Genomic DNA, 15263 nt, shown 5'->3' with positions numbered 1-15263 from the left:
TCCTGACTTCCTGCCTTTCCTAGGGAATCCACCCTCACATCTCCAGGGACCTCAGTGGGCTCCTTCTTTGTTTTCTAACACAGAACTAGGCTGGGTGGAGGCATCTCGGAGCCAGCAGGAGGGAACTGGAATATGCTCTGAACTTGGGTATGGGAACTAGGTATGGCCTCCTGCTGGGCCTCAACTCACTGACTGGACAGGGAGAACAGGATCTTCTCTTTGACCGGGAGGGTGAGGGTGCAGGGGAGCACTGGCTAGATGGTGGTGTTCCTAGAATAAGATTCCCCACGGTCTCCCATGAAGACTAGGCTACTCTCTTGTGACTGGGACAGCCTTCTAATCTCCAGAAGCAGGATTCTGGTGTTGAAACAAAGTTAGTAACTAAACATTCCTGGGTGTGGTGTCTCATACATGTAATCCCTCCTATTGGGAGGCAGAAGGAAGGGATCCCCACAAATTCAGGGCCAGGTTCATCTATATAGCAAGTTGTGGGCCATTTAGGATCACACAGGGGAATTCTGGGTCAAAAAAAAAAAAAGCCATCCTTGGCTGCACAGTGAATTTGCACCCAGTTTGGGCTACATAAAACCTTGTCTCAAAAAAAAAAAAAAACTGAAATAAAGTCATATGAGGGTGGGAATTATGATGGAGGTCAAGCCAGGGGCTGTGCTGTGGCTCACTCACTCCAGGACTCCTTGAGGTAGGGTAGGTTATGGACGGCTCCCTAGTTGAAAAGGTCCTGATTTAGGGTGGCCTTTCAGGCCCTGCCCATTGTGAATATTAGGCCTCTGAACAAGGCAAACGTGGTCACCTCCATCTTTCTGCACATCCGTAGTCTACACTGGTGTCTTAGACTCTCTTAGGATCATCCAGAGTCCAGTCTCTGGGTCCATGGGCTTGGCTGTCACCGGAGTCTGGCCTGGGCAATGACAGCGGTGTCCTCTACCTGGGAATGTATCCAACCCAACGGTTTAATGAACCTCGGCTCTCCCAGGGAGCAAGAAGCAGTGCCCTGGCCAAGCCTCCCTCACCTTCGCCTCTGTCTTCCTTAATTCCTCGAGTCCTCTGGGACTCCCCGTACCCAGGTTCTCCCCTCCCCCTCTGCTCCCAGGGGAGCTCAGGGGCTCGGGGATGGGGCTGCTGTACGAGCGGGAGCTATTGTTCCGCAATCTGGTTTTGTCCTCATCTTGTTGGCAGGCGGCAGGAGAGGAGCGAAAGGTTAATGAGGCGCTGTGAACGGGGACTGCAGCGGGCGGGCGCCGGCTTGGTGACAGGGAGCTAATTAGGAGCAGTTTAACAGGAGGAAAAAGTGAAATCCCCTCTTCACCAACTGTCAATAATTAGCCGATTTGGTGAGGTTGAAATGTGTCCACAGAAGAAGGCGGGGCTTGTCTGGGGACGAGTGGGGGGTGGGGTGGGGGGCAACTGAGGCTCAGCCCTGTCTCTAGGTGTGTGTGGCGGGGGGGTGGAGGGGGGATTGTTCTGGGCTGCCCTGCACCCTTGGGCCTCCCTTCTGTCCTCTGGTTGGCTTTTCTCAGCTTGAACCCTGCATGGCCCCGGTTAAGACCTCAGTCGAAAGGCAAGTATTAGAACTAAGTTTCTTCCAGTCTCTGCCCTGTGGGAACCTGGAAGTGAAACTAAGAGGCAGGTGCTCGAATCAGAAGGATGGCAGCTTTGCTACCCTGAGTCTCATGCTGATCCTTAGGCGCCTGCCTTTCTCGCAGCATGAGTGTGCCCTCTGAATGGGAGCTGAATGTTGCCAAAAGGAGGCTGGGCAGGGCCCTCAGCCTGCTGTGAGGCATGCCTTTCCTGGAGTCTCCTGGGCCCTGTCCTCCCAGCTACTCAAAGGCAGGGCTGGAGAAGAGGATCAGGGCTAGTGTTTAAGCTGTGGCTGGAAGGATGCGCCCGCAGAGGCCTCCCGGGGGCAAGGAGTCATGTTCACAAGCCAGAAGGTTGTTTCCCATTGGGCCTGTTTGCTTGTCTTTTGTTGGCCCCTGGCCTTTGGCCTTAATGACACCTCAGCAGATGGAGCCTCCTCCCCAGTCTCTAGCTTTTGCTGAACACCTTAACTGGAATAAAAGGCGTCAATCTGCCCTGCCAATCCCCCGGCAGCCGAACTGCTCCCCAGCTCAGCTCTAGAGGGCCCCTGGGGCCAAGGCATGATGGGAAGAGGGCTGAAGTACTCTGCTGGTCCTCAGCACTATATGCAAGTCTCCCAACTTGGGACTCTGAAGTAATTCTTAGGGCCACATTCAGTCCCTACTCAGTCCCTACTCCTCACCTCTTCTCGTCCCTCTATAGTTTTCAGAGATAAGAAACAAAGGTGTACACCCCCCCCCAGGTAAGAATGTGCTCCTCTTGTGGGTACTAGAACCACTCTCTCTACCTTCGTCATCCCTGCAGAAAGTGGTAGCACTGGTGGACCCGCTTGGCTAGGCAGCGGGTCACATCAGAAGCCACTGCCTTCCCCAGTCTGTCTCCTTTTCTCTGAGAACAAATTTGAGGGAAGATTTGGGAATCTTTTAGAATGCCCTGTCCCTGTGACATGTTTCTCGCTATTCAGGATCTATCCTGCCTCAAACATGTAGGCTGTGGTCCCATTTCCAGCCTTAGGACAGAGCATCTCACTCCCTCCATGTAAGGCTGAGAAGCCAATTCTGTCACCACCTGACATTCTGACTCACCTTGAAGCTGTTGCCTCCTGCTTCTTCTGTTCTTCCAGGACTAAAACAAGACAGGCAACAATGCCTAGTGGGCACTGTGTCCCTCCTGAGTCCGCAGTACCTTCCACTGTCCCTAGAGTATTGTCCCTCTTGCCCGCCAGTCTCACATCCATCTTTGCTTAGAGATGTTTGTTTGGGGTTTTTCTCTCGTTGGCTGCTTTAGTCAATCCCCACTGAACACCGAAGCAGGCTATTTTTGCTGTCAGAAATCTGCCGCCTCCCCGCCCGCTGCTTTCTTGGAATTTGCCCACAGGACCCCCCAGGAGGGACGAACGGGGATGGCAAAGCCACTTGGATCCCAGGAACTCCAACGCCACCTGTCATACTGCTGTTCCCCACACCCCCATCCTAACCCATGCATGCACACAGGCCCACACACGTGCATACACACCAGTACGCACACAAGCTCAATGACAGGCTTCGGGAAAGCCACCTCCCAACCTGTCCTTCCCAGGTCTCCCTCCCAGAACCTTCTAGAGAGATTCAAGATGGAGTGGAGGCTTAGCTGGGCAAAACTTCCACAGAGTGAAAAACACTAAGAGAAAAAAGTGTTGGAGCATGCCTGGACTGCAGCGAGGGCCCAGCTCTGAAAGAGGAGTTGTTGACTAGGGCTGGGCAGGATGGTCATTTCTCCATAGCATCATGTGAGTTTCTACCCCCTCCTAAGACTCTCCCACCCACTTCTAGCTGTTATCTTTTTCCTAGAAAAATGCCCCTACCGTATATGTGGGGAAACTGAGTCCTCAAGGCTGAGGAGACAGGGAGAGAGACTCTGAGGTCAGTCCACCAGAGGGCACCCAGGAACAGTGTAAAGTTCTGAAATGAGGATGGGGCTTGGGGCACTTGCAGGGTCTACAAAGTTCAGGGGAAGAGCCCCACGTTGGGGGGGAGAGCTTTAGTTCAGTTTGATTGAGTTGGAATATTGAGCCATCTTGAGAGGCTCTCCATGGTGTGGATGTGGAAACTGTAATCTGTCTCCTCCCTGCCTTAGTCTTCACCAGAGATGTGAAGAAGATAAAAACAAGGGTGCTTAAGGCCACCATCTGGGGTGTGGTGAGATCAGGGGACCCCTCCAGGAGGATATAGCCTAGACTCAAACTTCAAGAGCAGAGCATCCGAGGAACCCAGAGAAAGCCCCAAGAGGCCTTGAGTAGGCCAGACATGCTCTTCACTCGGTAGAAGTTTTGCCCACCCAAGCTTTCTTCACCAAATTTGACAGGTGCCCTATACGGTTCTGGAATTGACAGGCTGGGAGGTGGTTTATGCTGAGTCTGCAGTCAAAGAGTCTGGTTTTGTTTTGTTTAGGATAGAATCTTGCTGTGTAGACCAGGCTGGCCTAGATTCTCAATCCTCCCGTCTCTACCTCCCAAGTACTGGGCTGATAGGCATATGCCCCCATGCCTAGCTGGAGTGTGGCCTCCATTAGGAAGGTTGTTGGGGGCTGTCATGGGTACCAGAGGCCTAACCCAGGCACTCAGGGGTCCAAGCTCAGGCCTCAGGTACTCCTGTATCCCAGTTTACCCTGGCCCCTTCAAAGACTCTCCGATGTGCAGTGTGTATATGAGCAGAACCTGAGGTCAGCTCAGTCCTGGTTAGAAAAGTGGGATTTGGCTGCCTGGTGGACCAGCCAGGCTTTGGGAACCTAAGTCAAGTGCTATGCCACCTGCCTGCCTCAGAGGCCCAGACCCCTGGGCAGGCACGGAAGTGGCTTTAGGCTGTGTCACAGGGTCAGGCTGAATGTCCCACCCCTCTGCCCTTCTCTTTGAAAAGGAGGTAGAAAAGCCTGCCACAGCAGCAGAGGCAGGAGGAGGGAGCGCTTTGTAGTAGGGAAAAGCCCTTGAGAATGGGGCACGGCTGGGGGATCCAGTTTCCTGTTTATGTCTCTGCACCTTAGCTCCAGGTTCAAATATGTAAACTATCCACTGGGCCGGCTGCAGGTGTGTGTGCTCCCAGGCTGAGAGGCAGAGGTGCCCCCAGTGCATTCCTGACTCCTGGCCCCCACCCCAACACAGGGTGTCTGGCTGCAAATAACTCAAGGTTAACCCTTCCCAGGCCATGAAGGAGAGCTGTAGGGAAGAGGGCTCTGGAGCTAGCTAGGCCTTGGGGGTATTTTGGAAGAGATATAGGACAGGGTGCTCTGCACTTGGGGGCATCTCCTTAGGGGGGCTTCATGGTTTAAACTTGGTCTGCAGGATAGAGATGGGGCTGATCAAGCAGGCCCAGCCAAGTAGTAGTGTTTATTCATGGCAGGCTGGACATGTTCATGGCATCACAGGTTCTGGGGCAAGAGGTACCAGCCAGCATGTACTGAGCAGTACTGTCAGCATCCTCCATGGTTCCTGCAGCTCCTGCTCTCAGAGGCTCGGTACCTTTTTCCAGACACTTTTCTATGAGAGCCTCCATTCAGCTCTACCCGCCTGGGCTTGAAGGATCCCACCAGGTTAGACACACAGATTCCTGGTTGCCTTAGCCAACAGCCTGAAGCTGGGTGATCTCTTTCCCGTGGCTGTTCAGCACTATCCCATCTCCCTGGAGCCTGGGGGAGTTGCCTTGTGGATATAGCCAAGTCCCAGCCTTCTCAGGCCAACCCCCTGGGGCTCTTATGCTGGTGTCCCTCTGGCTGTACCTATGCCTCTCTGAGCCTTCATCTCTCCATCCCGTCACAGCCCCATCTGCCAGCTACTGTGGCCACTGTACCGTTTCCAATGTGGTATATAAAGGCCAATTATTGCTTGCTACGTCTCAGCCCTGTGCAGCAGCAGAGGAGTCCTCAAGAGAAGGAACAACACTTGTCCTTTGCTCTGGGGAGTTGGGAGGGCCTGGAGCTGGTGAGGGTAACTGGAAAACCTATAGTGTCCAATCATACTATGGACCACAGCTTTAGATGACACTGCCAGGCAGGGCCTAGAGAAATTCTTTTGGAGAACCTTGCCTTCCTGCCTTCATCTCAGAAAGGTGACCTATTACAAGTACACTTGGTTATAGAAAAGAGGAGGAAATGGTGGCCTGTTGACATAGGGGGCGCTGGGGTCCTTGTCCTGGCTTCCACCAGTTGAGCCCAATGGTGAGGCCCTCAGTGGTCTCCATACACATGAGATCTGGAGATGGTAGACCATTGGCCCCAGAACCGGCCATGGCCAGAGAACGAGAGGGGTCCTCACAGGTGTCTGGCTGACTTGCCTCAGAAAGGAAGTAGGATTACATGCCCCCAAGGTCAGCACTGAGTTGGCACTGGGAAGTCTTGGTTTGAGGAGGTTCCACAATACTAGCTACTAGGGGTAAGGCCACCACAGGGACCACTGTGAGACATCATTCACTTGGTACAGAGGGCCTTGAGGTGTCTGGGTACCCTACGCCACAGTTCAGCTGCTCGTGCTGGCCGCCTCATTCCCTTCCCCACCCCTCGAATGTGGCTGTTCCCCTCCATCTGCTCTCCCGGGCAAGCTCCCCCACTCTGGAGGCGCTGGCTGTGCACACACATCCGGCTCCCTCTTGCCCAGAGCCCAGAACCCTGGGCCCATCTGCCGCTCAGGCCGGTCCACCCGGAAGACCCACAGGCACCCCAGCCTCTGCATGGCCAGCCCACCCCCTTCCCAAATTCCTTGCCTCTGAGAATGGTATCACCACCACCACCACCTCCACCACCTCCACCACCACCGCACCTCCCGAGCTAGAATTAGGAGTCATCCACGCCCAGCCCAGTCATCCTCGACACCTCCCTCTCACCCCCACATGCAATTGGTCATCAACTCTGTAGATGTCGTCTTCAGAAAGGCTCCTTGGCACACTCTTCCTCCTGCCTCCGTGGACAGCATCAGAAGGCAGGACCTAAGAACTTTCTGGTTCCAATAGCTGCTCCTCTGGGAGGCTCCCTTGCCTCCTCGCTCTCCCTCCCCATCCCCCGACCCTACCATGACCAGAGAGGCCTTTCTGAAACCTGGGTTGCCCATTCCTGCTCACAGTCCTCCCGTAGCTCCCTGGTTCTCTTAGATGACGACTGACACCTCCAGGTAGTCTAAGATGCCTGGCCTGTCCTCGGCTGACATCCCTACGTCCCCGTGACCACCCCTGCTCTTCTTCCTTTCCACAAGGCACGCTGACTGGCCAGCTGGTTTCTTCCCCTTAACTGAGCAAGTATTGCCTACCTTCTCTTATCCAGACCCTCCATTCTCTTCCAGGCCCACCTCCTCTGAGAAGCCTCCCTTCCTTGTTCCTTCATCACACATGGTAACCCCAAGGCCCTCCCCAGTTTCCATGGTGCTTTGCTTGTCTCTCAGGAATCCATCTGCTTTCACTTTCTGACTCCTCCCTTAGACTTCCAGCTTCTCTGGGGCATTGCTCTGGCCCTGTCCATCACCGTTCACCCAGCATGAGCGTGTGGAGTTGGCTAATGTGAACATGTGCCCACACTGAATGAAAATGAGCAGGAATCGCCGCTCCGTCCCCAAGACCCTAATCTCGAGTGCCTGGGCCACCTCCCCCAGGAGGCTTGCACTGCCTGCTTCTCCCCACACTTGTTTCCATTTTACCTGGTGTCCTCGGCTCACTGGGGGCGCAGGGAAGCCTGGGTGCAATGATGGAGAGGCCTCAGTTGTGTGTGTGTGGCGGGGGAGGGGGGGTGCGGGGTGCTGTGTTCTGTGGGAAGCGGGCCCTACAGGCCGTGGCCCTGGGCCTCTGTCCTCCGCCTCGGTGGTGAGCAGCCTCTAGGATTTTAATGTGGGCCTCAGTGCTTCAGTGAAAGCTGCATGGGGAGCTGCTAATAATGGCACTAAAATAAAATATGCTACATCTGTTATGGGTAGCAGAACAAAATTAGCTGCTCACACCTCTGACATCCAAGATGTCTTAACTTAAAATACTCCTTGGCTTACTTTACATCATTTACTGATTATATTTAAAAGAAATACAATTTTGCAATTACTGTTCTTTCCAGTGTGGTATCTATGCATCATTTTCCTTTTATGTTTATATATTTCTCCTTCATTAGTGCAGTCTGAAGGGTGATTAGGATTCTTCAAACATTTTACAGAGGTTAAACGTTGATTAAGATTTAATTATTACTGTAAATAGCTTGGAATGACATATGGTGCAAAAGCCTGACATATGTGCATTTGAATAAATGAAGTGCTATTTCCCAGGATGCCTCGGTAGCTGTTTAACAGCTTTCCCGAAGGGTTATGTTACACCTCATGGTAAGATTGCTGGGATGTTATATTTTGTTGGTTTTTGCAGCTGAAAGCTAAGAACAGTTTTCCAGTTTTTTAAAAACATTGAATATTTTAAATACCTAAATTGTTTTGCACAAATTTTTGCTAATTTGTCTAACTAGGTTAAACATTTTCAAAAGCATTTAGATTTTTCAGCGTGGGCGCTGTGCATTGTGTCAGTGGCGGCATGGGGACGAGGGGAGCTGGTGGGGTGGAGGGGACTCCGGGTAGAGGGGTGGGGCAGGAGAAGGCGGTTTCAGGAGAGGGTCCTGGGTCCTGAGCCTAGCTCTTGTCTCTTTGGCTATCTCAAGTAGCCAGAGTGTTAGGGTATCTGGGAGTACAGAGGATAGGTGCCCCTTCTCCAGGTTCCCATCCATGACCACCAGCTCCAATCCTCACCAAACTCCTTGCCTGGACCTTGACCTACAATGCCCTGGCTGAAATCTCCGAAATCTCCCTGGTTTGTGCTGCCCTCTGGCCACATCTCAAGGCCTCCATGACTTTACATGACATGTTCCTAGGATCACGTTCAACTGAGCTACAGCATAAAGGCCTGGTAGTTCCATGATCTTGCCTGGGTCACATGCCAACCTGGGTCACATGCCGACCCAACAGAGCACCTCCCTCATTGGTTCACCTCATGCTATCCCTTCTGGCTCAACGTGGAGCTGAAAGCCAACATCTGGGCCGCTGTGGTTTCTAGAAGGATCTAGTCTCTAGGAGTTTGCTGCCATTTTCTTTCCACCCATTAATTCATCCAGAGAGAGTCTAGAACTGTGCTAGGCCTTAACTATTCAGAGTGAACAAGACCCACAGGTCTGCCTTGGGGGGCTCTTGTGATCTGACATAGAAAGGGAGAGGGTGAGTGAGCAGTCAACCCCCCAGCACTGTGATGTCACTTGGATATAAGAAATGCATGGGTCTTGAGCCAGAAAGGTTGTCCTACCCAGCCTCGATGAGCAATGGTGTACAGCGAGGCCTATAAAACTGACTGAAGGCAGAAAAATGGTGGGAATAAGAATAGGGGTGGGAGGATGCCTCTAACAGACAGGCAACCCAGGCAGACTTGGGGTGAGGCAGGGAACAGCCCCGTTTGTCTAATGAGCCCAAAGAAGTACATATGTCGGTGGGGACCGAGGGCATGGTTTCAGGCCACTGGACCATTTTTTTTAGTGAGGATAGGGTCAATCAGACCTGAGATTCAGAAGGCAGTAGGCTGAAGTGGATAGATCTCAAGGGAAGGGAGGGGGAGGGAAGGGAAAAAAGAAGGGAAGGGAAGGGAAGGGAAGTGAAGGGAAGGGAAGGGAAGGGAAGGGAAGGGAAGGGAAGGGAAGGGAAGGGAAGGGAAGGGAAGGGAAGGGAAGGGAAGGGAAGGGAAGGGAAGGGAAGGGAAGGGAAGGGAAGGGAAGGGAAGGGAAGGGAAGGGAAGGGAAGGGAAGGGAAGGATGCCCAGGGTTTTTGGTCAGACAGCCATTTGATAAGGGTGTTATTGCCCATATCATGGAGCTGGGGCTAGGACAGCGGGAAATAGCAGACTCAGTTCCTTTTCAGAATGGTTGAGTTTATGTGCCCATAAAGCATCCATCATCTTTGTGAAGTCAGCAGTCAGCTGTAGGCCTGTGGCTCCAGGGAGAACCACAACTGGACTCCCTTCAGACATGTTGGCTACCAGGGCCCTGCCAGACCAAGCCTGAAGTACCCAAGAAGTGTCCAGTAGGTGTGAAATGAGGGTGACAGTGACCTTGCAGAGAGAGCTTTCTATAGAGGAGAATGGGAGCAGGAGCCAGATTTGCTGTGGGCTGAAGCCAGTGGGAGTGGACAGGTGGACTTAACCAGAATGGACAATTTAAAGCAGTGTGGTTGCTGGGGAGAAGAAATACCAGGCCACAGGCAAGCCTGCCACGGTGCAAAAGGAGTTTCCTCAGATGCAAGGTTCCTATGGCATTAGACACTCATGGGGAGAAGTCAGTGGACAGCAAAGTTGGGAGAGACAGACATCTAGGAAAAGGCTGTACAGCGACAGGAGGAAGGTGGAACCGGGTGTGTTTCTGCCTTCTGAGGGGGAAAGAGGGAGGGGCAGAGTGTGGACCCTGGCAGGCTATGGGTTTGATTATGGGAGGCTGAGAGCCGCTCCCCACTAGTGTACACCGTGGAGTAAGCCGCTGAAGCGAACAGGCTCAGCAGCTCCTGAGGGAGAAGCTTCAGGTGAGCTGCTGAGGTGACTGAGAAGATGGAGCGTGGCCTCCGTATGATGGGAGGTGGGGAGGTGGACTTGAGCAGGCACTGGGCCTGGGGGAAGCTGTTGCCAGCTACCGCAAGGGTCGGGCTGATGTCAGGGACAGTGGGTTTTGAGGATCTCTGTAAGGTAGTCAAGTTGAAGGGCAGATACATAGGCAGAGATCTCTAACGCAGGGCTTCTACCAATCAGGGCTAGAAGCATCCTTGTGTCCGGGAAGTAATGGTCCCTGAGTGCTGAGTTGGGGCATGTGTGTGTGTGTATCTGAGACCTTCAGTTCAGGAGAGCAGGGAAATGGGTGCTGTCAGGGGAGAGGCTTGGGGGGGGAAGGTAGAGGAGGGGGTTTCATATGTGCTGGCAGTATGGGGAACAAGGGCATTTTCAATGAGGGACACCCAGAATCTAGTCAAGAAAAAAACCTATCCCTGAGCAGTAGGGAGGGTGTGATGTAAGAGGAAGCATGCATACCCCTCACTAGGATGTGTGGGCTGGGGGACATGCACAGGGCAGAACTGTGGGTACCAGGGCAATCCTTAGATCCTGTGCACTTCTCTTCCTGCGCACCCCCCAACTTCTTCACTTTTCTCTTTCTCTCCTCAGATTGAAACCTCCCAGTTGGAGCCTGAGATAGCCCGGGCTACAAGCAGCCGGACTGTGGTGTACAATAAGGGGCTATGAGTGAAGATCAGCCGGCCTGGAAACACAACACTGTCCAGGCCGGATGTTCGGGGCGGGGAAGAAGTCTCATGAGCTGTCTCTGCAGGGAGGGGCTGCCTGGGGAGCAGTCACCCTCCAGCAGAAGGGAGACTAACCATTCACATTCTAACACAGAGGAGAGCAGTTCTGACACATTTCCTACACAAGAATCAAGTGCATCCCTGGGCCTTACATGGGGTGGACAGACTCCGCTCAGCCCAGTTCCGTCTGAGCTGAGGAACTGTAGAGTGCTCCTGGGGTAGAATTAGGATCCTTTTATATGTTGGGTTTTTTTTTTGTTTTAATTTTAATTTTTTTATTAGAAGCAAGTCTGAGCCTTGGTTGCAGCTGACCAGAAGCAGCAGGTAGACAGGTGGACAGGTGGAGGGAGCCAGAGGGGCCTGGGATCTGGTTTGGATTGATGGAAGGGAAATGTGTAATGGCTAGGCTTGATGGGCCCCTGAGTTAGAAAAGGGAGGGGAGGTGGTTTGCACCCCACAGCATGGAGCAGCCATGATCCCTTAAGGTCCTCAGGAACTGACTCACTTCCTAAGGGAGCCTGAGAGACCTCTGGAAGATTTCGGGAGCAGGGGCCTCTGAATGTAGCCAACTCCTGTCCACACCACAGTGGAATGGAAATCAGTGAGCCCAGGCCCCTGAGAGCTCTCCAGCTCTAGACAGGGAGCCCCATGAAGGAACATTGTTCTGTATGAACAGGAAGAGGAGCCTGTCTGGGATCTCTGGGGAAAGTTCTTTTCCAAGAGTAGCTAAAGTTTTAAATTGGGACAAAGGAAGGCTGAGCCCACTGCTGTGCAGTCTGTAGCCACCGACCCTGTTCGTCCCATCTCACACCTTCCTGTAGAGGGGAGCCTCCTGCTTGAGGGTACAAGGCCAGACCTCTGGCAGCTTCCTGAGAGGTAGCATCACTCCAGCCCTGGCACTGGTGGGCTCTGTGGCAATCAGTGGACAAACCACCCGCATCTCTGAGCTTCCATCCCCTGCCTGGAAGCAATGGCAGAATCGGGGTTCCCACCAGGCCTTTGACTCCTCTCGGCCTGATTCACTCAGATGCTGCACATTCCAAGTATATTTCTGCGGCGGATTCCGGTCTGCAAATGCACCAGGCCCTTTGGAAATGGCCAGCACTTGGCCTCACAGGAGGATTTTGCTCTTCTGTATATGATCCCACATCCTGGAAGACCTTGACTTGTGCCAAACACCTCCTGGCTGTGGAGGAGGTGGTACGGATGCCTAAGGCAAGCATGAGGTGCCATTCCACAGGCCACCTCTCTGTGCTGTAGACTCAGAGGGCTCTTTGCTGCTGGCTCCTGATCCCATCTCATTGGAGGCCTTAGAGGAAGATGTGGCTCTACCTGGGGGGAGGCAGGGTCTGGGTGCGGGTGGGTAGGGTGACTCCTGGTCCAAAAGATCCACAGAAAGGAGATACACTGTCTTCACACAGCCCTCATCTAGTGGGGTCACCACTAGAATGGGAGCCCTGGATTGTGACCCTGGAGCTACCCCATGGTGACTCAGGAGGGCATCAAGCCAAAGGTGACCATGTATGGTTGTAGTAAAAAGCTGGCACAGGACAGAAGGGACAAGGCCACAGGTTTCCTGCCAGAATCTTAAGGCGGGTGTAGCTGCAGTTACATCTGCCATGGGCATTGGCACCATGGTCTCCAGACCTTGTCTAGGGACTAGATCTGTCCGGAGCCTCTTTTGAAAAGTTCATTCCCAACTCTCTCTCCCTGCCTGCACTTGTCCTGGAGCCTTGTCCTTACACAGTTTATCTTGGGACCAAAGCTGCCCTCACCTAGCCCCGCCTCCTCCAGAGGCCCCGCAGACCAGGGCCTCCCCCAGCTCCCTTTGTACTGGCTGGTCACTGCACGGCCTCAGCATCCCTCATCAGTTCGCCTTGTGTGTGGAGGGGATTTCTATCACACTTCTGAATACAAGCCCAGGTGAGCAGAGGGGGCTGCTCCTTCGGAGCAGTGGGAAAAGGTCCTTGTTCAGCGTGATGGTGACTGAGGGTCTTGAGGCATGCTGCTAAACCCTGTTCTGACTTCATAAACTCCATGTGGGAAGCTTTCTGTGACTGCAGATGCCCCTATCTGCCGAGGCTACAGGAAACAAGCCAAGGGGGAAAGGCGCACAGATGAACTCTCTATGGATTTTCTTTTGCCAACCGTCAGGTGTATCTCCAACAGGCTCTCCAGCGCTGACATTCCTGACCACCTCTCCCCTGGCTACTTTACACATTCCCTAAGGCTCCAAGGTTGCTCTTCCATCTCTGGAAAGCAATTTGAGAGTGCAGGAACCAAAAGTCCATGATGCCAAGATGGCCACCAAACCGGGACATCTTCACTGTCTCACTTCCTGATTGTGGATATCGTCTGTCTGAAGCCTCTGGCCTGGGGAAGGGTGGGGGGATGGAGGAGAAGAGCCAGTATGTGTGGGGGGGTGGGCAGAACCATGGTAGGCTTCCAACCTCGGGCAGGTATGGGTGAGGCCCCAACATATGTGTCTCAGCATACCTACGGACTTCAGACTGTCTTTTTAACCTCAGAAAATTTCTCATTTTACGTGATTTATGCCATACTAATGAGCTGTGGGCAATAAACGTGGATTTAAAACACACGGGTGTGGCTTTGTGAATTATAGGACGGTGAGAGGGGAGGAATGAAGGAACACAGGGAGCAGGTAAAGGCAGCCTGGGAACTTCATGGTAATGCCCCCAAAGGAAGGTACAGGCCCAGAGTTCAGGAAAGGCTCAGAAAGGAGAGAGGTGAGGAGGAGGACCTTGTGAGGACAGGAAGCTGGTGGGTGGAGACCACAGGAGAGGACCAGCTCGGATTGGCTTAGGAAAAAAAGATTGCCCTGTAAGCCTGAGCCACTGAGTTTAATCCCCAGAACCCATAGGGGTAGGAGAGAACAAATTCCTGGAAGTTGTCGCCTGATGGCCACACACATGCCATAACATGTGAGCCCCCAGCCTCTGTCCCCCCCCCCATACACACACACACATAAAAAAGAAGGAATCACAAAAGAAGCCCAGTGGCCAGATGGCTACTGAGGAGACTTACCTTAAGGAACCAGAACACATTTAGTATTTCAGTAGATTCTTGTGCTGTGTGGACCCAGGAAACTGGGGGTGAAGGAAAGGGGACCGCCCTGGCCTGCCTAAGGCCCGGAGACCTGTGAGGGATCTGTGCCAAGTGCAGGTGTGTTTTCCGTGTGTGCGACTGTAGCCCTGGACCTCTGCCCCTGTCCCCCATGGGTTGGCTACTTCTTATGTTACAGCTTGACACGGTTATAGTGATGAGAGGAGGGGACCTTAATTGAGACAGTGTCCCCATAAGATTGGGTTGTAGGGTGTTTTCTTAATTGGTGATTGCTGCAGGAGGGCCCAGTCCATTGTGGATGCTGCCATCCCTAGGCTGGTGGTTCCGGGTACTATAAGACAGCAGACTGAGCAAGCCACGAGGAGCAATCTGGTAAGCAGCATCCCTCCATGACATCTGCATCAGTTCCTGCCTCTAGGCTCCTGTACTGTTTGAGTTCCTGTCCTGGCTTCTTTTAGTGATGGATATTTATATGGGAGAATAAGTGATGTAAATCCTTTCTTCCCAATTTGCTTTTGGCCATAGTTTCATCACAATAATGACCCTAATTAGGACGCCCCAGAATCAGGACTGTCACCTCCTGATAGAGCTGACTGCCCCCTAGAAGTCTCCAGGAGGAGGCTTGCCTGCTTCTTTGGGGGTCACTGAGCATCCTCCAGCCCTGAAGAGAGAAGCTGAGGTGGGCAGAAAGTGTGTGGTAGGCAGGCGCTGGCTCAGCCCCAGCATGGCCAGTGGCTGTTGCAGGCACTTCTTTTTATGTGTGTGTACAGGTGTGTGAGTATTTGGGTGCACATCTGTGTGCACTTGTGTATAGAGACCAGAAGTTATTCCTCGGGAGTCATTCGCCTTGATTTTAAGGTCTCTCACTGAACTGAGGCACGCCAAGTTGCCTAGTCTGGCCAGTGAGCGAACCCCAGGATCTGCCTCTCTCTACTTTTCTACTGCGGGGACAAGCACAGCTCAGCACATCTGGCTTCATCATCATCATTGTTATTATTATTATTAGTTGGATTGTTTTGAGACAGGGTCTCTCTACATAGCCCTGGCTATCCTGGAACTCAGGCTGGCCTCAAACTCAGAGACCCACCTGCCTCCCAAGTCCTGAGATTAAAGGCATATATACCACCACACCTAGCCCCCTGGCTTTTTAAAAGTTGGTTTCATCACTTTGCCAGCTGAACCATCTCCCCAGCCTCTGGTGTAGGTTCTTCTGAACTGAGACTTGGTGTACTTATCTACCAAATGACAAGAACAGGGTCACTCACTGGCTTGTTGG

General features: G+C 52.9%; 1 protein-coding gene across 7 annotated transcripts in view; it reads left to right on the top strand.

Moving 5' to 3' along the window:
• Sfxn5 (sideroflexin 5) overlaps positions 1 to 13494 on the top strand; it is a 123364-nt gene extending 109870 nt beyond the window's left edge. For all 7 annotated transcript variants that reach the window (XM_050164948.1, XM_050164946.1, XM_050164943.1 and 4 more), the window contains one exon: positions 10767 to 13494. In XM_050164948.1, coding sequence (XP_050020905.1) covers positions 10767 to 10844 — 78 coding nt within the window. In that variant the 3' untranslated portion in view covers positions 10845 to 13494. The remainder of the gene's footprint in view (positions 1 to 10766) is intronic.
• The last annotated feature ends 1769 nt before the right edge of the window (positions 13495 to 15263 follow it).

Source organism: Alexandromys fortis, unplaced genomic scaffold (assembly GCF_014885135.2).
Source record: "Alexandromys fortis isolate MF-2015 unplaced genomic scaffold, M_Fortis_MF-2015_v1.1 scaffold_138, whole genome shotgun sequence".
NCBI classification, from domain to species: domain Eukaryota; kingdom Metazoa; phylum Chordata; class Mammalia; order Rodentia; family Cricetidae; genus Alexandromys; species Alexandromys fortis.
The sequence above is the reverse complement of the archived record's forward strand: the minus strand, read 5'-3'. Positions and strand labels throughout refer to the sequence as shown.